Source organism: Apium graveolens, chromosome 5 (assembly GCF_009905375.1).
Source record: "Apium graveolens cultivar Ventura chromosome 5, ASM990537v1, whole genome shotgun sequence".
Taxonomy (NCBI): domain Eukaryota; kingdom Viridiplantae; phylum Streptophyta; class Magnoliopsida; order Apiales; family Apiaceae; genus Apium; species Apium graveolens.
In genome coordinates, this window is record NC_133651.1 from 1,101,331 (window position 1) to 1,124,336 (window position 23,006).

The following is a 23,006-nucleotide window of genomic DNA, read 5'->3' on the forward strand; positions in this document are numbered from 1 at the left end:
GGAGAGAGACAGAGAGAAGGGAGAGGAACAGGAGGGCGAAAACAAAATGGGAAGGGGATGGGTGCGTGTAAAACAAATAGGGGGTGTAGCTGACAGGTTTCTTTCTTTTACCTTTTTTTTGTTTTTTTTATCCACTGTACTCCTTGCAGTACTTATCAACATACAAGCCTAATTTTGTCCCGAAATTTAGAATTTAACGAGCAGACTTACAGGTACAATTAACCCGAAAATTATCAAATAAGTTTTAAAATTCTCGGAATAATTAAAAACTAATAAAATAAAATTTTCATAATTTTTAAAGCATATTTGACTTGCGCGTTATACCCGCATTATACGATTTAAAGAACCGAGCTGCACTTGAAACAAATTCAGAAAATCACGAAAATAGTCTTAAAATGTTACAAATATCCCGAAGTTTATAAAAACATAAATTTCGTAATTTTAAAACAATTTTTGAAACGTAATTTATACCCGCTTTTAGCAATTAAACGATTCAACGCGCGGGTAAAATTAATCCTAAAAATTCCCAAAATAATTTGAAAATTCTCAGAGTATTCCAAACTTATATAAATATGAGTTTCATAATTTTTGAAGAATTTTGGAATTAAATACGGGTTTTACAAATAAATGAAATAAGAAAATCATACATGGCTAAATAATTGATGAAATATTGATTTCTAAATTTTATAAAATCCCAAAAATAATTATTGTAATTATAAAGTCATATAAATAATTTTCAAGATAATTTAAATATTAATGAAATTAATTTTTTAATAAAAGTAGTTTTAAAGATAAAAAAAATGATACGACTCAATAATTAATAATACAAATAATCCTCAATCACAACTGAGTCCCACACAATTAATATTACATACAACACATAACAGAAAAAATATCCATCCAATCCCTAATATTACTAAACGAACTCAATTTACCGATATCAATAAAATGATCGGTTTTCAAATAAACTTTTGAAAATAATACATTTAAGCAAATATTTTCAGAAATTAATAAGGATTGATATAACACTTAACAATTAGCACATTACCATTTAATAACACCAACTCGTCAAACAAGAATAAAATATCCACAATTTTATTCCTTCGTAATCAGAAAATCACCTAAACATATTCAAATAATAATAATAATAATTCTGAAAAATATGGGATATCACAATCTACCCTCCTTATAAGGATTCCGTCCTCGAAATCAGCAGAAGAAAGCACTAAGGGATCTTCTAGCCAACTTTACATTTCCAAATAACCTCAATTTTCCATAATCTCAAATAAATCTTATATTCCTTGTATAATAAAACTTTTATAGGAGCTTCACCGTGCACCGCTGTTCCATTCACCTCTTTTGACCAATTCCTCAATAGAATCGCTTTACTGATTGCGAGAAAGAAGAATAGAGAGAAAGATAGAGGGAAGAAAAGAAAGAAAGATAGAGAAATAAATGAACAGATTGACTTCGCTATACGCCCCTGATATTCTAATCGCATTGCAGTCCACTGTCGTCCTTCGTAATTCCATCACATCGCCTTACTTTGACTTGACCAGGATACTCAGTTTAACTTAATTGGCATACCTTCGAATATTTGGAATGATAAAATCATGGAATTTCAAAAAGAAAAGAATTTGATATCATAACGGAACCAAAATTTGAATTTGAAAAAAAATAGTGTTGAAATAAAAGAATAACTGAGAGATCAATATGATCAAATGAACTTGGTATTGCGTGTCCAAATTAAGACACTACTAAAGGTTGTCAACCTTCATGTATTCACAATACACACAAGTGATGGCATCCCATCCAACTCCTATCACACATACAGGTATACCTTGTGTCCCTTATAGTTAAGGTTGTTCATCTCAGTCAGAATAAAAGAATATCAAAGGAATTCAAAATAAAATGAATAGAACTGATAAGATTTCAAAGATGATATTTCTGAAGGAAATGAAGTCCAGAGAACAAAATTCTGGCACAAAATGAATAAACGGGTGTTAGGGAATATCCTCTAACAATTATTTCTTTTTGAAAGATGACAAAAGAAATTATAAAAATAGAAGGTATTGCCAAAGTCTTAATATTTATCTTCGATTTAAACTCTTCAGTTGACTCGCCCTCTGATTCTAGACATTTCTTCATATTCCATGGATATCGATAATCTTCATCGTCGTCGAATCGTAGTCTCGAAAGATTCCACAATAGAAGTTTTGCAACTGTCAGGAGTTCCATCTAGCTCAGCACAACCATCTCAAACGAATACGCCTTATCTTAACTTACTTGTTGGTACTATATCCGATAGTTTAACAGGAACTCGATATGAGCTCAAACATCCTCACATAGCTATACACACTCCTACACACGCTCGTTTCTAGTTTACTATAACCTCAGCTCTGATACCAACCTGTAACGCCCCCAAATCCGGGGTCAGAGAATTTGGTCGTCACTATAAAACTTCAATCCAAATTAACCTGTTAAATCAATAAATAAATGCCAGTGGAAGATAATTATCATAAATGACCCCAAACTACTCCAAGATCTTTTAAGGTTACCGTTCTAGAAACAAGAATTCCAAATTCCACAAATAAATTTTTCACTTTCTTTTAAAACTCTTTTTAATAATTCTCAACCTTAAAACTTAACCCGCTAGTATAAGTTAGAAAAGAAGTATACTAGGCCCAAATACAATACACAATTATAATATAATATAATATAAACAACTTTACATAATAAAACTTACACTAGTCCGCAAACCCTGGACCAACCACCTTCCAAGAGCTTCTTCTTTGCTTCCTCGAATTACACAGCTAAACAGCGCAAGCTAATCCTCACTAGAGGTTAAATTTAAAAACATGCAAGTATGAGCGGAAAAAATGCTCAGCAAGATCATTATAATATATATAGGGTCTTTTGATATAAAACTGACATCTGCATTAGAGCAGAACATTTAAAATCATAATTGCTGAATCATAAAACTTTAGTTGACGAATCCCAGAATTGATTCCTTAATTGTTTTCAAAACCATTTTGATATTTTTGAGCGAAATGCTTCAGCAATACTTTGAATCTTGACGAGAATAAAACTCATAAAACAGTGTTTACGGAAATATCGTAAACAACAATAACATGAAACAATTATTATGGATTGAATCATAAACTTTACTCAAAACCGAACTCTGGAAATTAATACTTATTTTGCTGTCATATCAAATTAGATATCAATACGAACTTTGATGCTCACAACATCCCATACTGAAGTCAACATCAATCATCTATACTAACACCACCTTTGATATTTAACAACAACGTAAGTATCAGCTTAAATCAGAAACTGAATCAAAACAACATTTTACCCTTATTCCAAAACAGAAACAGTTGATAAATCATTTATTTTATAAATATTATTTTATTATCTTAAATATTACAATATTTCCAACATTTGAACCAGGTTAACGATAAATAATAATTATATATTTGTATCATTAATATTAAAGATATAATTCAAGGTGATGAAGGGTATCAGGTCATTTTGGGGATGAGAAGTATTATTCCCTGCCTTCGATCCTCAAATTTGGTGTTAAACCTTGAATTCGCCCGAACCCCAAATGGCTCGTTCTAGGTCGACTTAGTTCAATTCTTTTAGTAACAAAACCGAACTTGAACATGAAAATGTGATACAAATAAACGAGCTCGAGTTTAAGTTTCATACATATTCAACTTGAAGTCGCCTCCTTTAGTTTGAGATCAGTTGGAATTTAATAAATTCAACTCGACTTGTTTGACTTAATATAGATAATACTCAATGAGTCCCGTTTTTATTGTCCATTAATCTAAATCCATCTTTTATTTGATAAAATCAAACACAATGATAATTTCCATAATAAAAAACTAGAACGACAATTTTTACCTTTTAATAACCTATTTTTTTACCATGTTTATGGAATTGTATATTTTTTTTTGTGATAAGTGAAAATTATAATAGTGGACAACAAAATCAGGACGAATGGAGTATATTTTATAATTTTTGATATTAGAATATTCAAATATTAAGAAGAATGTGGCGTTTTTGTGACATCCCCCAAATTTGGGATCAGGGTTGTGCTTCACCAAATCAATTTAAACCTGTATATTAACATAAGAGCATCTCCAACCACATGAAACCCTTAGGGGAAAATCATTAATACATATTATAAATAAAAAATATAGAGATTATGTAAAAAAAATCCATCTTCAATGGTTCATTCCCCTTGTTTATAAATATAGCCAACCTCTTGATGTTGACTATATTTGTTGAACCACTGCAGACCTGTAAGAAATCTGTAAAAAAAATTTAATCATTTATTACCATATTGAAGTAATATATTCTATTTATAACAACATAAAATTTTAATAACATACTAGTTTTAAAATATAGCTAACCAATATAGCCAATACCATCGAAGTACAATGCCTAACAGGTTCAACAAATTTTATATATTGTCTTACAGGTTCAATTTAGCCAACTAATTATAGCTAATACCATTGGAGATGCTCTAGATATACAGATGACCCCTTCAACTCTGAATCGATTACAGGTTATGATATCAAATAAGAATTTAAAACCTCTAAATTTTTTTATAACAACTAACTAATAATTCATTACCTTTTTACCAACATTCTCATCTCATTTGTTCTGAAAGGATATATTAAATTAAATTATTAAATTAAAATATTCTCCCTGTACTCTTTACCTCAAATTCCATTTAGCTAGTCCAAAATAATAATTAATGGGGAATAATTTTTAAAATAATATTCTCATAAAAATTATGTCAAAATTTCTAAAAAATTGTGAACTTGTCAGAAATGTGAAAATATAAATTTTTTGAAAGACTCTTAATTTTATAAAAAATTAAAATACCATTTTTGTGGCTTTAATGTTCCGATAGGGGCCCGATCCGATTATTTTTGGTAAATCGATATATTTCATAAATTAATAATATATACCGAAAAAAATATAACGAGTGGTAACTCACGCAAAACAATGTCAAACACGCCACACGTACTACAGATTATTAAAATAAATCCATATAACAAATAATTTTATATAATTGCATTTTTAACACGTAACAAAATATCCGAAAAATATTTTGATATTAACAGGATCATACATAAATATTTACCATGTAAAATTTATATCCAAAAACATCTCAAATTGAGATTAAACACATAATATATCACTTAATATTTTAAAAAATAGTCGTAAAATTCCCGAATCTTATATTTATGTGGCGCCTATTAAATCGTATCATTCTATTTTCAAATTTTCTCAATTTTTGAATTAATAATTATTAAAAACTACCATGAACTTAATTTAAATATCAAAAGCTGCCATTAACTTATATTATCCTAAATTTTCTACATTTTCTTTCTAAATCAACTTACCATCATATTATTCCCCTATTTTTTTATTTCTTTTTAAATCAACTTATTGTCTAAATATTCTCCTAAAATTTAGTTTTAATATATTCTCCTAATATTTCTTTACCCTATCTCCTGAAAACTAACATACTAATTTAATATTTTCATAAAAAAATATTTTAAATTTTGGCATATGAAATATTTTTAAAGACAAGTATATACATTTTTATTAATATTTTTTTAAATAGATGCGCGGCTAGGTAACTAGTTCCTTTTAGTTATTGTTTTCTTGTGGCTATCAAATGATTAATTATACTTTCTATATAATTACACGAGGTTTACTATTATTTGGCCGTTAAAGATAAAATTATCTTTATTATCTTATTTATTATAATATATTGAAGTTTGATTTCTTAAGATTATAAAATTAAGTTAATAATTCCGTTAAAATAAATAACTTTTAACTTTGTTAAAAAATTTCCTATTACACTAGTAATCGGCTCGATGATTAGTGTACCGATAAATGAGTCTCGACTCGGTTCGGTTCGTGAATGACGGGAGTAGCGTACTTGACATGGTACCACCACGTGGAAAGCACAAACTATCCAGGCAAACCGTAAACTTCACCACACAGGATAAAATGCCCACACTGTTACTTCAAGTAGTAAGCACAGTGCTAATACATGTGAGATCAATGACGCCTCCATACAACGACTCAGATACAAAATCTCGTGATCCAATAACCAATAATTAATAAACCACTCCATCTCCATATCTGCCGCGTACTGTATAATAGAAGAAGAAAAAAAATAAAAAAGCTCAATTCTCAATGTCCATTAATTAACGTTAGTACTACTAGAAGAGCAAAGAGTTTAAAATAACAAAAATACTGTAACAAGCAATTGTAATGGCGAGTTCAATGTACTCTGCAACTTCAATTAAGCCGGAGAACAAGTTGTTACATTGCAATTCAGCTTCTAGATTCATCGATTTTCGATGTAGATACACAAAATCTAAGCTCTTTTTCTTCACCAGGATCTCCGATTGCCGGAGGTTTAGTAAACGAGGCTGTGTGGTGAAGAATGTCTCCGGTGAGTCGTCGGCTCCGGTCTTGAAGGATCTCGTTGTCGAACAAGGTATGCTCACTTCTAACACTCTTGGTTTCTAATGTTTCGTCAATAATATAATGTTTCGTCTTTAATATAAGTAGTCTATTAAGCCGCGCTTCGTAGCAATATTTTGTAGAAATTTTAGAATGTTTATGAATAAAGTTTGTAATTAAAAAAAAATCAACGCAACATTTACAAATTTAAATTAGATAAAATGATATTGTGTAAATTGATCGTTATATGAATAAACTATTTTACTTCAAAAGCTGTTTAATGTATTGCTTATTGCGAGTATTAAATTTAAATTGCGCAACTACACAATAAATACTAGTTAATTACGGGTGTAGAGTAAGTTTTATCACTTTTGCGGACTATTAGGCTGATTGAACATGAGGTGAACTAAGTCTCGAATGTGTAGTTTATTTAAGTGATCTGATTGTTTTCGTTGATAAAGGATCAGGGGATTCAGGTGATCTGAGTACTTTCACGCCCGATGCTGCGTCAATTGCTTCCAACATCAAACACCATGCACAGTTCACACCATCGTTTTCTCCAGAAGGGTTTGAGGCTCCCAAGGCATACTTTGCTACTGCACAGAGTGTTCGTGATTCACTTATCATTAACTGGAATGCGACATATGATTTCTATGAAAAGATGAATGTAAAGCAAGCGTACTACTTGTCCATGGAGTTTCTACAGGTTATATGCTAGTCCACCTTGCTGTCAAGTGTTGAGTCGTATTGTTATTGGTGCCTTGTCGGCTTGGTAGTAGCAAATGTTATTTTAGCGATAACTTGTCAATTTTGAGTATGCTCTCTTATGGATGAACTACTAATGTTGCATCTATTGTTTCTTTTAATTAGGGTAGAGCACTGTTAAATGCCATTGGTAACTTGGAATTAACTGGTGCATACGGTGAAGCTTTGACCAAACTTGGGCATAATCTGGAGAATGTAGCACAACAGGTAAGATTTCAGCTACATTATTGTTTTCATGCTTTTGCCAAATATTTGCTTAGGAAAATTGCAACCAATTTGAAGTTACCAATTTTGCATCGAAAGTGAAAGGTGCAGCTATTTGACAACAGTTTGCATCGGAAGTGAAAGGTGCAGCTATTTGACAACAGTTCTCTATAAATCTGATAGTACATTGTAGTCTGGAATTTTTTTTTGACAGACTAGGTGTCTAGTTTTAATAAAGTGCACTATGTTGTACCTAATTATCGTAATGTTCACTCAGGAGTAAATATCACCACCTATCCTGGCATTTGAAAAGATAAAGAAAATATTTTATCAGTAGCTACAAGTTCGCTGACAATGGTCCGAGAATGTGTCTAGAGTAGATATGTACTAATGATGATGCTGTAGTGGTGCATCCAGAAAAGTGTAAATGATTATGAAAATGATTGGGATTAACACCCAAGTTAAGTAAAAATTTACAATAGGTTTAATGTCCGTTTTAATGTGGATACCAACATGCAAAGCATTAACTGTTACTAAGTTTACTCCTGTAGTCTTATGGACACTTCTAGATCCGGTGCATAATTCAAATTTAACTTCTTTCACTGATCAACTACAGGAGTCTGATGCTGCCCTTGGAAATGGGGGTCTTGGGCGGCTTGCTTCATGTTTTCTGGACTCTTTGGCCACATTAAATTATCCGGCATGGGGTTATGGACTTAGATACAAGTATGGTTTATTTAAACAGCTGATCACGAAAGATGGACAGGAGGAGGTTGCTGAAAATTGGCTTGAAGTATGACTAGTTCTTCTCGTACTCTGTATCAACAAAAATCACCATAATTCTCATTTTCCACCAAAAAAATTGAATTGTATTCTGTAAAACATTAATTTTTGTATTATAGCAATTGTTAATCAAATATATGAACGTTGGATATCACATTAATGACTGTATAACAAGTTTATAATATCTATTTTAATTCTAAAATGTTTAGAATTTCAACTTTCGCAATATCAACAATGCTAACAACATAGACACTGCTGTTAGCACCTCACTGACGAGGTGTCCTTTTAAATTTGAACTTGCTTATATAAGTCATTAAGTTAGGTATCATTGAAAACCATCTGTCTTTTTTATTGATTTTATTTTCTTTTTGTAGATGGGTAATCCATGGGAAATAGTCAGAAATGACGTCTCTTATCCTATAAAATTTTACGGTAAGTTAGTTACAGGATCTGACGGAAAGAGGCACTGGATTGGTGGAGAAGATATAAAAGCTGTTGCATATGATGTCCCGATACCAGGATACAAAACTAGAACTACCATCAACCTCCGACTTTGGTCAACCAAGGTTTCCTCTGAAGATTTTGATTTAAATGCTTTTAATGCTGGTGAGCACACTAAAGCATGTGAAGATCAAGAAAATGCTGCAAAGGTTAGTTCGGTGTCTTGTTTATATATCTCATCATAAATATGACAGACTTTTATTCTGGAGTTTAATATGTAATTTTACATTGCCCAAAGTCATCATTTTGCATGGTTGCTTTTTCTTTGCTAAAGATATTCTTTAATATGGTCTGCGTTGGGTCAAGACAACTGATTTCTGGTATGCTTATATGACACCAGATATGCTTTGTATTATACCCCGGGGACGAGTCACTGGAGGGAAAGACTCTTAGATTGAAGCAACAGTATACATTGTGCTCAGCTTCTCTTCAAGATATAATCACTCGTTTTGAGAAGAGATCCGGAAGCTGTGTAAATTGGGAAGAGTTCCCATCAAAAGTTGCAGTACAAATGAATGATACTCATCCAACACTATGCATTCCAGAGCTCATAAGAATCTTAGTTGATTTGAAGGGTTTGAGCTGGAAGGAAGCTTGGGAGATCACAAAGAGGTACCTTCGTTGTGGTGTAGTTTTGTACTGATTCTGGTATTTTTGTTTTCTTTGAATTATTATACATGCAAACTGAGGGTTGGATGATCAACATACAACATGCGACCTATGTTACACGTTCTCAGCGTGAGAGTTGGACATGAATACTGATCGAAACGTCAAATTCTCGTTTATAAAATACAAGGACTCTACAATGTGAATTTGAAATTGGACACGAGTGTGGGGTTTGGCATACAAGTGCGACAATTTATTCTACATTTTTAAAATTGCGCCTACAAACATACAAGTATTTATAACTCAATATCAATTAATATGATATAAGAGGTCTTGCTTCTTACAAGTATATTTTCAGAAGGCTTCAGATTTTATTTTAAAATTTATATTAAGATCCATACACATGCCCATGTGTTCCCTATCCGTGACAAGATTGACGGTAAAATTGAAGAGTTTTGGTGATGTGGAATGTGGATCGGTTGAATGTAATGACCCCGCCAAAGAACTGAAATTAATTTCTTTTCATTTTTTCCCCTCCCTTTTTTATATGTACAAAGAGTTCAGACACAGATTTTAGAAAAAGTAGAGCATATCTACAACTGCCCCAACAGGAATTTCTCTTTACCAGAACACAGGCCAGTACAAATTCATATAACTGTTACATTTACAGAAACCCCCATCAATACACAGGCCAGTACATATGTGGACTGAGAGTCCAAGGTTAATGCTTTTGTGGCACATTTTTGCACCTCATTTTTAAAGTGCTTATATGCTGTTTAATATGTACCTCAATTTCTTCCAATAGGATTTTGTAGAGATGATATTCTCTCTGTAACAGAAGTATCCATAATAAAAGAAGAACATGCACAAATGCCTCAAGATTTCTTACATTTGTTGTTTTAATATACTTTAATGAAATGGAATATATTTTAATTTGCTTAGCCCTTGATGTAAAATTTTCAGAACCGTGGCTTACACCAATCACACTGTTTTACCTGAAGCGTTGGAAAAATGGAGCTTTGAGCTTATGGAGAAGTTGCTTCCTCGACATGTCGAGATCATAGAGATGATTGATGAGGAGGTATATGTATAATATAGATAAGTAAGAAACCCTCTTCTTAGCATCAGTTTTGTTTTTAATCTGGTACTTGCTACTTCTACAGTTGATTCAAAATATAGTGTCAGAATATGGCACATCAGATCCTGATATGTTGAAGAAGAAGTTGAATGCTATGAGAATTTTGGAAAATTTTGATTTGCCAGCTTCTTTGGATGATATATTTGTTAAACCAAAAGAAATTTCTGCCGTTGATCTCAATGAAGAACCAAAAGAAAGCACTGTTGTTGGTAGTGGAGGTACTGAAGGAAGCTCTGTTATGGATCTCGATAAAGAGAATAAGGTTCCTGATGCAACTGCATTGATAGATGATGAAGATGAACTCGAAGAAAGGGATTCACAGGAGGAAAAAGAGTCAGATCCAGAACCAGTGCTTATACCACAAAAGATGGTACGCATGGCTAATCTCTGTGTTGTGGGAGGCCATGCAGTTAATGGAGTTGCAGAAATTCATAGTGAAATAGTCAAGGAGGACGTATTTAATGACTTTTATAAGGTAGATCTATCAGAGGAGTTGTAATTTAAAACTGCTTATTACACTTGATTAATTAGTTTTTCTAACATTCATTTCTTCCAAACTCCCTTCCGTAGCTCTGGCCTGAAAAATTCCAGAACAAGACTAATGGGGTGACACCTCGAAGATGGATCCGGTTCTGCAATCCAAATTTAAGCGATATTATTACCAAGTGGATTGGTACAGAAGACTGGGTCTTGAACACTGAGAAATTAGCAAAATTACGTGAGGTGATTATTAATGTCCTTTTCCATGCATAGGAAATTAGAAAATAAGTAAAGGAAAAATAGAAAAGAACAGAACTTAAAAGAAAAGAAAAAGAAACTTCTCTTCTGATTCCTGGCCTTGCAGTGTCCTAATGGCTATATATTGTATATTGCATGCCACTACTAATGTGGAAATTGCACTACACTATTTTGCGTGATCTGTCTATATCTTGTTGTTTTTATCTAGTTTCCTTTTCTGTAGAACTAGTTTTTACAAAGATCTGATAAATAGTTTCTTCTTAGTTTGCACATAATGAGGACCTCCATACCGAGTGGAGGGCATCAAAGAGGAGCAACAAAGTCAAGGTTGCGAAGTTCCTTAAAGAAAAAACAGGGTATATCGTGAGCCCTGATGCAATGTTTGACATCCAGGTGATTTATCTTTTACTACAAGGTCTATTCTTGTCATCTCGATCACCATGGAGATATACCGATTTCTTCCACTGTATAAGTTAATGTTAGTTGTAGAAGGGTTTTGGATAAATGAGACAACTTATAATTTTATACCAAACAAAATTGAGTTTAACTTTAACTGGTTCTAAATGTTTCATGTAAGTTGACAACAGTTAGCAAGTCACCATGCCATTTACATTTTCAATTGTCGGCTTTAAATTTCAATCGTGGGACTATCTTATAGACCTGGTATTATTTTCAGGTAAAGCGTATTCATGAATACAAACGACAACTCTTAAATATCCTGGGGATAGTTTATCGATACAAAAAGATGAAAGAAATGACCGCATCTGAAAGAGAAGAAAAATTTGTTCCACGAGTTTGTATATTTGGAGGAAAAGCTTTTGCAACATATGTACAAGCAAAGAGGATAGTGAAATTCATAACGGATGTTGGGGCTACAATAAACCATGATCCTGAAATAGGTGACTTGTTGAAGGTATGATATTTATGATTTTGGGAATCTCCTTTATACTTAGAATAGTTCATCGTTTACATATATTTTTAAGTACTTCTGCTAAGTTTTTCAAGTTTGTTTAAATATATATTATCTCATCTAGTCACTTGTGCATCATCAAAAAATTTTAACTACACATATTCTTCATAGTTTCATTGACCATGGTATGTTAAACTTTAAAATTGAACGAAACCATGATTCTTGTCTTTTAACTGATTGGAAATATTAATGTTAACCTCTTTGTATGGATTTGGTAAGTGAGGCAATGTCCATGTTTTATTAATTCTTTTTTTCCCTATATGATTACAGTTTTAATCTAGTAGTGGTTATTTTGGATTAACTTTAAGGGCTTATAAGGCAGCTGTGGCAGTTGTCACTTTAAAATTTAAATACTTTTTCTATGTTGTAATAACGCAGTCCCACATTATATATGGCCTGGGTTGGACCAATCTGCATATGGGTACAAGATTACCAAAAGCCATGAACCTCTGGGTTGGCCTATGATTTATCAAGGAATAAAATAACAAGATTGGATTTTTTTTGTACACTTGTTGAGTTTGGACCGGTAATTATGACTTGGTTTATAAACTAGCGACACTCACTATTTTGGCTTTCAAAGTTTGTTTTACACAATTTAAATTATGCCGGTTGTTTGCACAAGTTAATCCATGTTTGTATCTTGATTCTTCCTTGTTTAGGTTATATTTGTTCCGGATTACAATGTTAGTGTTGCTGAATTACTTATCCCTTCAAGTGAGCTCTCGCAGCATATCAGGTATAAATTACACTAGTTATGTTGTGTTTACCTTACTACTTTTATATAATACTTTTTTGCTATTGTCTCTTTCTCTTTAGTACTGCTGGGATGGAAGCCAGTGGAACCAGCAACATGAAGTTTGCAATGAACGGCTGTATCCTGATTGGGACCTTAGACGGCGCCAATGTTGAAATTAGAGAGGAGGTTGGAGAAGATAATTTTTTCCTCTTTGGTGCTCAAGCACATGAGATTATGGGTCTCCGGGAAGAAAGAGCTGAGGGAAAGGTATTTATGTTGATTACGTCTTACCTCTTCATCCTATATATGTTGGCATGATCATTGCTTATGGTCTTTTTGACCCTGTTGTGCAGTTTGTGCCAGATGTTCGCTTCGAGGAAGTCAAGGAATATGTCAAAAGCGGAATATTTGGGTCTAATAGTTATGATGAGCTCCTAGGATCTCTGGAAGGCAATGAAGGTTTTGGCCGTGCTGACTATTTCCTTGTTGGTAAGGACTTTCCCAGTTACATTGAATGCCAAGAGAAGGTTGACAAGGCGTACCAAGACCAGAAGGTAAGAGATAAATCATGTAACATTCATTTTTGATTTGTTAATTAAGCAACTAGAATCATGCACTTATTTCCAAGTATAGTCATGCACCTATCCTTTTTGATATGAAGTAAACAAGATTGGTATGCTTCTGTCATCAAAGTCTCAACTGTAAAATTGCAAATTGAGGAGCTTTTGTTGCAGATGTTTTTTTCAAATAGCGAGTGTCATAGTGAGGAACTTTTACATAGAATAATTCTTGCCACTCCAATTTTCCCAGAAATAAAATTATCATTTACCTACCTTGAGGATATTGTTTATATCTACACTGTCATTGGATGAATTTCTGGACCTGACTTCTTTATTGTCTCTGTTTTTGTAAAATGATGGAAATACTGATTGGCCTTGCATGCTACACAGTTCCTCCCGTTATTGACTCCGTTAAATCCTCTCCAAAATTCCATGAGATATGACTGTTATATCCTCTAGTCTTATTGTTATCTCCCGTTCTTGAAGCCGTTTAGTACTGATGGGGATAACATTATCTGTTTACCATGGGCATACTTACACATTTATAAGTACCGAGTTCCTCTCATCAGTAATTACAATTATTTCTTTGCAGAAATGGACAAGCATGTCAATCTTGAACACAGCAGGCTCCTACAAGTTCAGCAGTGATAGAACAATTCATGAATATGCCAGAGAGATATGGAACATAAAACCTCTTGAACTACCTTGAAGAATAAACTTGTGTCTCAGCACGGGGAGTAGAAGAAAACGTATGCATCACATCGTCTTGATCTGACATAATTATCCTGCATTCGAAGAAAATAATAAAAGAGGTTCGTAGGTAAGTAACATAATAGTGCCGGAGCAAATAAGGCGAGGACATGAACTGATACAGTGGATGTAGCCATGTAGTAGCATCAGACTTAAACGTGATTTTAAATTCCGGTAAACAGTGCTCGTGTTCATTCATCAGAGCCTGTTTGGCTACACCTTACACCTTATAAGTAACTTATTGACTTTTAAGCCAGTAAGTACTTGTCGAGGACTGTTTGTGTACCTAACTTATAAATCGGATTTTCAATAATGTTAGTAATAACGTATTTTTTCTCAACTTATTTTGATTTTTTGCGTTTTTATTAACTTTAATTTTAAAAAATATATTTATAGATGTTAATCTAATCTAAAATTCATAAAATAATATGATTATATTTAAAATTATTTATTTTGATTTATTAAATTAAAAAAAATTCTGACTTATAAGTGAAATTATCCAAACACTTATATAACTTATAAGTATTTATTTACTTATCACTTATAAGTTACTTATTCATTTTAAGTTATAAATTACCTATTTTAAGTTACTTATTCATTTTAAGTTATAAATTACTTATCACTTGAAATTACTTATTTTCAAGTTCATTATTTCTTCATCTGATTACATTAGCCATTTTCAATATAGTGAGTGTTCAAAACGTTTCATATAAAATTTGATATTTCAACTATATACTAGAATGATTCTGGTTGGACATTATGGGCCTGTTTGGCACGCTACTTATAAGCCATTTATGGCTTATAAGCCCTTAACAGCTTATCGACGAGTGTTTGTCGACCCAACTTATAAGCTGAATTTACAACTTATAAGCTGATAAGTTGAAAGTTGGCAGTGACGTACTTTTTTCCAACTTATTTTCATTTTTTCACTTTTTTCTAAAGTTTTGATTTTAAAATATAAATTTTTAAATATTTTCTAATTTAAGATTCATGAACTAAGATAATTATATTTAATAATTATTTGTTTTAATTCATTTAAGTAAAAAAAATTCTGACTTATAAGTAAATTTATCCAAACACTTATAGAACTTATAAGTATTTATCAACTTATCACTTATTTCGCACTTAATTCATTTTAAGTCATAAGTTACTTATTTTAAGATTTCTCAAACGAGCACTATATAAGAAAGCAAAGTATACACAAGTTATTTCTGATCATTGCATTATAAGTGAATTTTCATCATTACAGAAGTACCAGTTATATACAGTATGAAACTGGAAAACTGTGCTCTAGTATTCTTTGTTTAACACAATTTGTAATCATAGTTAAAAAACTGACGTATAATTTATGAACTTTGAAAAGAAGAAGAAAAAGACCCGGTTGAAATGGAGAAAAAGGTTCAAAAAGAAGAGAAAGTTAGTTGTTGGGCTTACAATACATGTGAGTTCTTTTTTCATGGTTCCAAATAATGGTTTCTAAGCAGCCTACTTGCACAGATTTGTTGTTTCCTAAGCAATATATATGGATCCTTTTAAATGTTCTATACCCAACAGAGAAACATGAGATGGTCCCCCTTGTCTCACTTGGGCGTGTTTCGTTCACTGGTCAATGAGTACGGTTGATGGAAATCGGAATTCGACGTTTCTGTACGTACCACTTAAAATTTTTATAACTTTCAGTTTTTCATACCCGATTCTCATTCTAATCACAACATTCAAATATCACTTCGCACATGGTCAATGAGTATGATTAATGGAAATTGAAAACTCGACGTTTTTGACACACAACTTAGAATTCCTTATAATTTCCAAGATTCCATACTCGATTCTCATTCTCATCGAACATCGATAAATCCCTTTCACACTACTATTATTGTCAGGGACGGAGGCGTTTGCGGCCGCCACCCCAAACTCCCGGATAATCGTGAAATTAGTTATAAAATTTATGAAAAAAATTACATATTTATATATTTAGTAGTAAAAAAAATATTTTAATTTTCGCCCCCTCAAAATTATATAATTTTTTTGAATTTAGTACTAATATTAGTGATGTTTATAATAGTTATGAATTTAGATACACAAATTCAAGTATATTTTGTACATTGAAATTGTTAAAAATAATATTTATTAATTTATTTAATATATAATAAATTAAAAATATATATTAATTACTCGGAAAAAAAATTCGCCATCCCAAACTCGGGTTTCTGGCTCCGTCCCTGATTATTGTGCTCTAGCCTAAAAGAAAGCTTGCTCACTTGCTGGATTTGCAAGCTCTTTTCTTGTGTATAACTAGTTTTTGGCAATAGAAGTTACATTATATAACACCAACACTAAACATCCGTGAACTTTATGATATAAAGACTGTACAAATATCAGCTGTAAAAAAACAGATATGGAGCTCAGATTGGCTGTCATGTTTTAATGGTCAGTGACTAAACAACCACCTTCACTTCAGATGCCCATACCTCTCTTGTGCAAGTTTTATATTGCTTTTTAGACACATCAACCTCTGTGTCAACCAACTTATTATATTCATTACTTCCAACAAACCCACAAACTTAGTCATCCTAATTACATCTTTAATCCTGTAGTACCACTTCCGTGTTTTGTTTGCTAATTAATTACACACGCACATATCAGCAGTCGAACTCGACCTCTTGACCACCGGCAAGGAGGACTAAAGTGCTCAACCACTTCTTTGTTGGCAGCCAGGGGTGGTCCTCGATATAGGCGAGCAAAACTTGTGCCTAGGGCCCCCGACACTTAAGGATCCCAAACTTTTTTAACTTCTTCAGGTAAATATATATAAAATTCCATAAACTGATTTCGACTAGGGCCCCTCGAATCTCAGGGCCGGCCCTGTTGGCACCACTTCCATGTTCAATCTATGAATCTACTTTTGTAGTTATCTGTTAAGTAAAGTTTGAGCAAACCCCACATAATATGCTAGATCAGAGATCACAATCAATTCAAGACATGTAATGCATAACATAGAGGAGTAAAATAACTAGAGAGTATCTTGAATCAGTTAAGACTGTTGAAAATTACAAGATCGAAAGCATTACGAATTTACGATGTATAAGATCATCAATGCTAAAGAGAAGAAACAAACCTTTATATGAATTTTATGCAGACATTGTACTGTGATGAGTGATCAATAGAATCTATACGCTTTCAAGAAAAAATTAAGGCCAGCAGTTAGCTAATATGATTGATATCAGTTAAAAATCGCCACAGGCTCACACTCGTAATCATCTAAACCCCACCACGGGTTTAAACTAGCACCAGTCGATGACTCTTCCTCTGCAGTTGCTGGAAATTAAGGTCCAGGTTGTTGTCGATATGATCAGGACGATCGTGTTCTATTGAAGTGATTGCTTTACCTTTGCTTACAGGTACTCCAATGTAATGAGCTCTCTTGTGGCCTCCTAGTGCTTGACCTGATGCAAAAACCTTGAAGCAGATTAGGCATTGGTGTTCTTTGTTCTTCTTCGTATCATCCGTTTCAGGTGGATTTTCGTTGCATTTCAGCTTCTCAAGCTCAGAATCAGTTTCAACATATCCGCGACTCTCCTCCTTCAGTGTGCCCCGACTATCCTCCTTCACTGTGCCGCGACTGTAAACTGCTCTATGGGTAGTTCTGTGGCCTCCAAGTGCTTGGGAAGTTTTGAAAGTCTTGAAACAAATCTTGCACATGAATTTGCCTTTTCTGTCATTATCCTTTGAGAATTCTGAAGCACTAGTAGCACATTGAAGCTGATCATCACTAAAAATCATGTTCAATTTACATTGATCATCGACAACGTTAGCTTTGTTGCATGAGCTTGCCTTCTGTAAGGCCATATCGATCTTCTTCCACTCCAACTTCGGCTACTAAATCCATTAATTCTGCTTCAATAGGACTAATAATGCTGCTTCTTCATATCAAGGGCCTTCTTAGAATTGTCACAAATACGAGACTGATCATCAGAAGCATCAACTCCAGATTTGTCTTCATCATCACTACCAAAGCATGAGCCAAAATTGCCAAACCCTGATACAGTAGACTCAATATCATTCCCTATCGATTTCTTCATCTTCCTCATTCCAATGTCACCACAATCAGATCTCAAGTCATCCTGCTTACCAGCAGATCCCTTTCTCCGAAACGATGACCAAGATTCAAGATTTGCAGAACCACAATTCTTTGCAGTATCCATGCTCAAACTAAGCTCATCCCCTATAACTACCACCTCTAGACAACATCATCAAACACATAGCCACTTCCTTAACCTCATCACCCTCAGTAAAACAAACAAATGAATCCGACTGAGAAATCGAAGAATGTGATGTAACATTGCTGTACCTTGTTGATCTCTTCTTCTTAACAGGACAAACCACCTCAAAATCAGATTCACTCGAAGCCTTTGACCTTTTAGAGTGACTTCTCATGTGACCAAACAGAGCCCTCACTGAATCAAACAGTTTCCCACAATCTTTACAAACTGCATTCTCTTGTTTCCCCTTAGTTGAATGAGATCTCATATGACCTGCAACAGCTTTCAATGAAGGAAAGCCTTTGCCACACTCTTTACAAAAATGCATTTCCTTGAACTCACCGCCATTTTTGAAAGGCGAAATTCTCCAAGATTTCTTGGGATTCTCTCTAAGCACATAACTAGCTTCACCAACATCCTCAAGATCCATTTCAGACATCAAAGGAACATTCTTTACCTCTCTGTCAAAACCCAAATCCCCATTTTCACACTTCTCTGCATTAATCAATGCTAAATGACCCCTCATATGCCCACCCAATGAATTTCCATTAGAAAAGCTCTTGCTACAAAACCTACACAAATACTTAAATTCTTGATCTTCTACCATCAGTGATCAAACAATAAAAAACCAAGAAAACCCCACAATTCAGCAGGAAAATTTATCAATCAAGCTGAAGAACAGAATTAAAGACACAGATGAACAAACTAAGATCAACCCAATTCAACAAAGAGATCAGTAGCTTATAATTTGATCTCAGCAGATATTTTGAGCAAAATGATCAGTCAAAACAAGAAAGGCCAACAAACACATATCAAAAGAGTAACTGACAAGCAAGAAACAAGATCTGGGTAGCTAAAAATTAAGCAAAGATATAAAGAACAATCAAGTGATAAGATAGTGTATCATAGTAATATCTAAACAAGGAAATCTGTACAGCGTGTATATGTATGTATATGCAAGTGAAAGAAGGTGGTTATGTGAGGGTGTGTGAGGAGTGTATTGGCAGTGATGGCACAAACTAAAATAAAGAGCCCCACCTCTCACATTCTCTTTCTAATCTCTCTCTCTCTCTCTCCCTCTTTCTAAATCTCCCTCTCCCTCCCTCTCTCTCTCCCTCTCTTTCTAAATCTCTCTCTCTCTTTCTCTCTATGGAGAGAAAAGAGAAAAAGGGTAGAAAAGGGCGCTAATATCACACCCTATTTGATGGGATTGTGCTTGCCTTGCCTAGTATAGGAAAGCCTTGCATGCAAGCCAAGATTTCACACGCGTACTCATTTTACTCGCTAGCTACTTATCAATTTCTTCAATTTTTATACTTTCTCACAATAGTATTTTTTTCTTAGAGGTCTCAACTTTTAGACTATATAAATGTTTGATTCATGATCGTAATATAATTTCCTTCCCAAATTCCTGTTTGGAGAACAATAAGAGAAATGTTATTTTCGGAGTCTGATTTTATTTTCGAGCAAATTAAGCGTGACAAGATAAAATCGTCAACAATCAACGATTAAATGAAAAGTGAGTGTTTGGACAATTTTATTCATAAATTAGGAGTTGACTCTGAAATTAGCATTTTCCAAGAATAATCCTAGAATAAAAAATGGTAAAATATATTTATTGATTATATAGGTGTGAATGCACTTTGACATACCCAATCAACATATAAAATGTGTTGTTTTGTAAACTTTTTGACTCCAATTTAAAAACTCTAGCATTTGGATCATTGAAATATTTAATATTATTTTTTTTTATTACATATCAATGGCAATTTTTTTTTCAACATTATTTAGATCGAGACGGAAATTAAAAGGTATTTATTGATTTATAGTCTCTCAATTTTAAAGACTACTTTTAACTTTGCTCTTATTTTGGGTGCGTTTGGCATTGCTGTTGCAAATAGTAATAAGAGTTTTTTGTTGAAAAATAGTTAAAAAATTATTTGGTAAAATTCAAAACTTCCTTTTGTGAAAAGTGTTTTTGGCCTAAAAGCCATTGTTTGTTAAAGAAAATAAGGTCTCCATACTTTTTGAAAAAACTGTTTTATACTGATTCCACCATGAAATTTTATCAAAATCATTATTTGTTTATAAATTTTTTATATCAAAACATATACATATTACTCAACAGTCATATAATTTTTTCAACATCACTTTTTTCCCAGCATTTTCAACACAACAATTTCTCAAACGGAGCCTTTTGTCTTACCCCGCTCGACATATATTTGTTTCTAGTTTAGATTATATCTTATTTATAAATAATTAATTAATTACATAAATTGTAATGGACATAAGTTTGATGCATTTTTTAGTGATAAAAAAAATAAAAAACCTTTTAAATAATTTGAAAATCATTCTGGTAATAAAACGCGTAATAATAGTTAATACTTGATATTAGAGGTGATTCATATCTCATCACAATTGAGTTTGTTAGTGGTCAATTATGTTCTGGTTTGCTCTTCACCAGTGGCATTACTAAATTAGAGCTTATTTTTGGTTCATGTCAACTTCTTACTCGGTCAAGTATTCAACCATAAATTATTCCTACCAAGATGGAAGATATTAGTCAAAATTCATGTCATTACAGAAAGATATTTCATAAATTTATTACTGTGCTGATGAGATTTGTTACTGGCAGAGGGGCCAATGAAATAGTACCGTTGATTACCCGAATGACGTGGCACGATATGTGTCGAGTTGAGATTCGTAAACGAATATGTATATACGTAAAATCTCGTATTATAAGAAAGGTTATCAATGAACACATCAATTTTTTTTAAAAAAATTGGAATGTGTAGGAGTACCTAATATTTTCAACATTCAAAATGTATCGATAACTTTTAGGGATTGATGTGCAGTAGGGCTGTAATTCGAGTCGGGCGGCTCGCGAGCTCGCCCGGCTCGAACTCGTTTAAGTAGGTTCCACTCGGCTCGTTTAGCAGCTCCCGCCAAAGCAATTGTAGCAGCCACCGATTCGGCTATCAATCATTTACTTGCCTAACTACTTAAGTACAGTACCAAAGGCTGCTGTTTCATAAGGGGGCTAAAAAGATGATAGGAAGAAAAACCTGCTACCGTCTCCTGTCCCCCTGCCGGTGGGGAATCCGCTCGCAAGGTTTCGTTGCTTTCGATTGAAGCCAAGAAAAAGATATCGTGATATAAGTCTATTATTGGGGTTGTCACGGATTGGCCGGCCATACGGATAGGTGGATACTTGGCTTTCTAAGGACTTCACGTTGGAGATGGATGAGGTCTTGTCAAGGTTTAAAGAGGAATATGTCGCCATTTTGGGGATTAATGCCGAGCCGAGTTCGGTAAACGAGTCGAATTCGGGCAGAGGTTTCGACTCGTTTAATTACTCGAGCCGGCTCGGCTCGACTCGTAAAATTAAACGAGCCAAGTTCGGGTAGAGGTTTAGCCTCGATTAAGTGTAAAATTAAACGAGCCGGCTCGCCAGCCTCGTTAAAACTGGCTCGTTTAGCTAAACGAGCCGGCTCAACTCGACTCGTGAAATTAAACGAGTCGAGTTCGGGCAGATGTTTAAGCTCGTTTAACTAAACGATCCGGCTCGACTCGACTCGATTAATCTCGGCTCGAATTACGCACGGCTCGAAACTCGGCTCGCCCGGCCCGAATTACAGCCCTATGTGCAGGAGAGTTGCCCGAGGTTAAAAGAAAATGAGTGTAGCAAAGTATTTTTGTAAATACAGGGGGTTGTATTTGTATTTACAATTTTATCATTAAAATTTTATCCACATGCCCAGTTTTCTCTAACTTTTAATCATATTATTAGTTTAATTATACATTATAATCAGATTCCGAGATATTGAAATTCCGATTCCCGTTAACTAAATCCGTAAGTTGGTTCAAATCTACTCAGCCCTCAGGCTGTACCCTGGGTACACAACTAAAGTGCCAGCTCAAGGTTGTGCACACAAGTGACACAAGTGAAGTGCCAGCTTAGAGTTGAAACTTGAGAGTTGTGAACTCGTGATGAACAAACGTGCCAATACCATATGGTTAGTTGGGTTATACATTAACACTAACAACGTTCAAGTCATGTACCTAGACAATATAATGAAATGTCATTGACTTGAGATCTAAAAACTGGTGGTATGATTAAGAATCAAAGGAGATGTAGTGATAATAAAGAAATGAAGGTCATGTAGAAACTGGCAACAGCCTGGCTAAACATGTTTAGTTTAGATGCATAAATAGTGGGCATGACCGCTCTTTGTGGATGTGAAAGCTGGCAAAAACGTTGCCTGGTCCTCAACCTCAACATACATTCAACTAGGCTGCTTTATAAACCTGAAATCAGCTATGACAGAGGAGAGGGGAACATGTATTGGCACTTGGAATGCGTCGATTGACCTAGCAACCGGCTATGAATATGCATACAAGGAACGGTAAAATGGATACGAAGATAGCAAATCAAGAACGGGAAGAAACGTCGAGGGATCTAAACTCTGGATAAATTCCAAACACAATTGGG

General features: G+C 33.7%; 2 protein-coding genes across 3 annotated transcripts; one reads left to right on the top strand and one right to left on the bottom strand.

Annotated features, from left to right (window-relative positions):
- Positions 1-6,084: 6,084 nt before the first annotated feature.
- On the top strand, positions 6,085-14,595 carry LOC141661842 (alpha-1,4 glucan phosphorylase L isozyme, chloroplastic/amyloplastic). 2 transcript variants are annotated; one of them, XM_074468849.1, is made up of 15 exons: positions 6,085-6,538; positions 6,966-7,210; positions 7,375-7,476; positions 8,090-8,266; positions 8,631-8,906; positions 9,098-9,369; positions 10,327-10,444; positions 10,527-10,976; positions 11,072-11,224; positions 11,504-11,632; positions 11,916-12,152; positions 12,869-12,945; positions 13,026-13,212; positions 13,299-13,499; positions 14,098-14,595. In XM_074468849.1, exons 1-15 carry the CDS (start codon positions 6,310-6,312, stop codon positions 14,212-14,214), a joined length of 2,970 nt encoding a protein of 989 aa, XP_074324950.1. In that variant the 5' UTR covers positions 6,085-6,309; the 3' UTR covers positions 14,215-14,595. The 2 variants fall into 2 exon arrangements, with proteins under 2 accessions (XP_074324950.1, XP_074324951.1); XM_074468850.1 differs by having other exon boundaries at positions 6,972-7,210.
- A 2,662-nt stretch (positions 14,596-17,257) lies between these two features.
- LOC141724975 (uncharacterized) lies at positions 17,258-19,708 on the bottom strand. The gene is made up of 3 exons (XM_074527299.1): positions 18,483-19,708; positions 18,191-18,394; positions 17,258-18,128 (listed from the first exon to the last, which is right to left on the bottom strand). The coding sequence occupies exons 1-3, from the start codon at positions 19,119-19,121 to the stop codon at positions 17,532-17,534; spliced, it is 1,440 nt and encodes a 479-aa protein (XP_074383400.1). The 5' UTR covers positions 19,122-19,708; the 3' UTR covers positions 17,258-17,531.
- Positions 19,709-23,006: the final 3,298 nt, after the last annotated feature.

Bases quoted from the DNA above. Each gene is read 5' to 3' on its own strand.
- LOC141724975 (XM_074527299.1), bottom strand. From the start codon at position 19,121: ATGGTAGAAGATCAAGAATTTAAGTATTTGTGTAGGTTTTGTAGCAAG. The intron at 18,395-18,482 runs TATAGGGGATGA...TTTCGGAGAAAG, and splicing joins TGTTGTCTAGAGGTGGTAGT to GGATCTGCTGGTAAGCAGGA. The intron at 18,129-18,190 runs GCCCTTGATATG...TGGATTTAGTAG, and splicing joins TTTGTGACAATTCTAAGAAG to CCGAAGTTGGAGTGGAAGAA.
- LOC141661842 (XM_074468849.1), top strand. From the start codon at position 6,310: ATGGCGAGTTCAATGTACTCTGCAACTTCAATTAAGCCGGAGAACAAG. The intron at 10,445-10,526 runs GTATATGTATAA...CTACTTCTACAG, and splicing joins TAGAGATGATTGATGAGGAG to TTGATTCAAAATATAGTGTC. The intron at 13,500-14,097 runs GTAAGAGATAAA...ATTTCTTTGCAG, and splicing joins AGGCGTACCAAGACCAGAAG to AAATGGACAAGCATGTCAAT.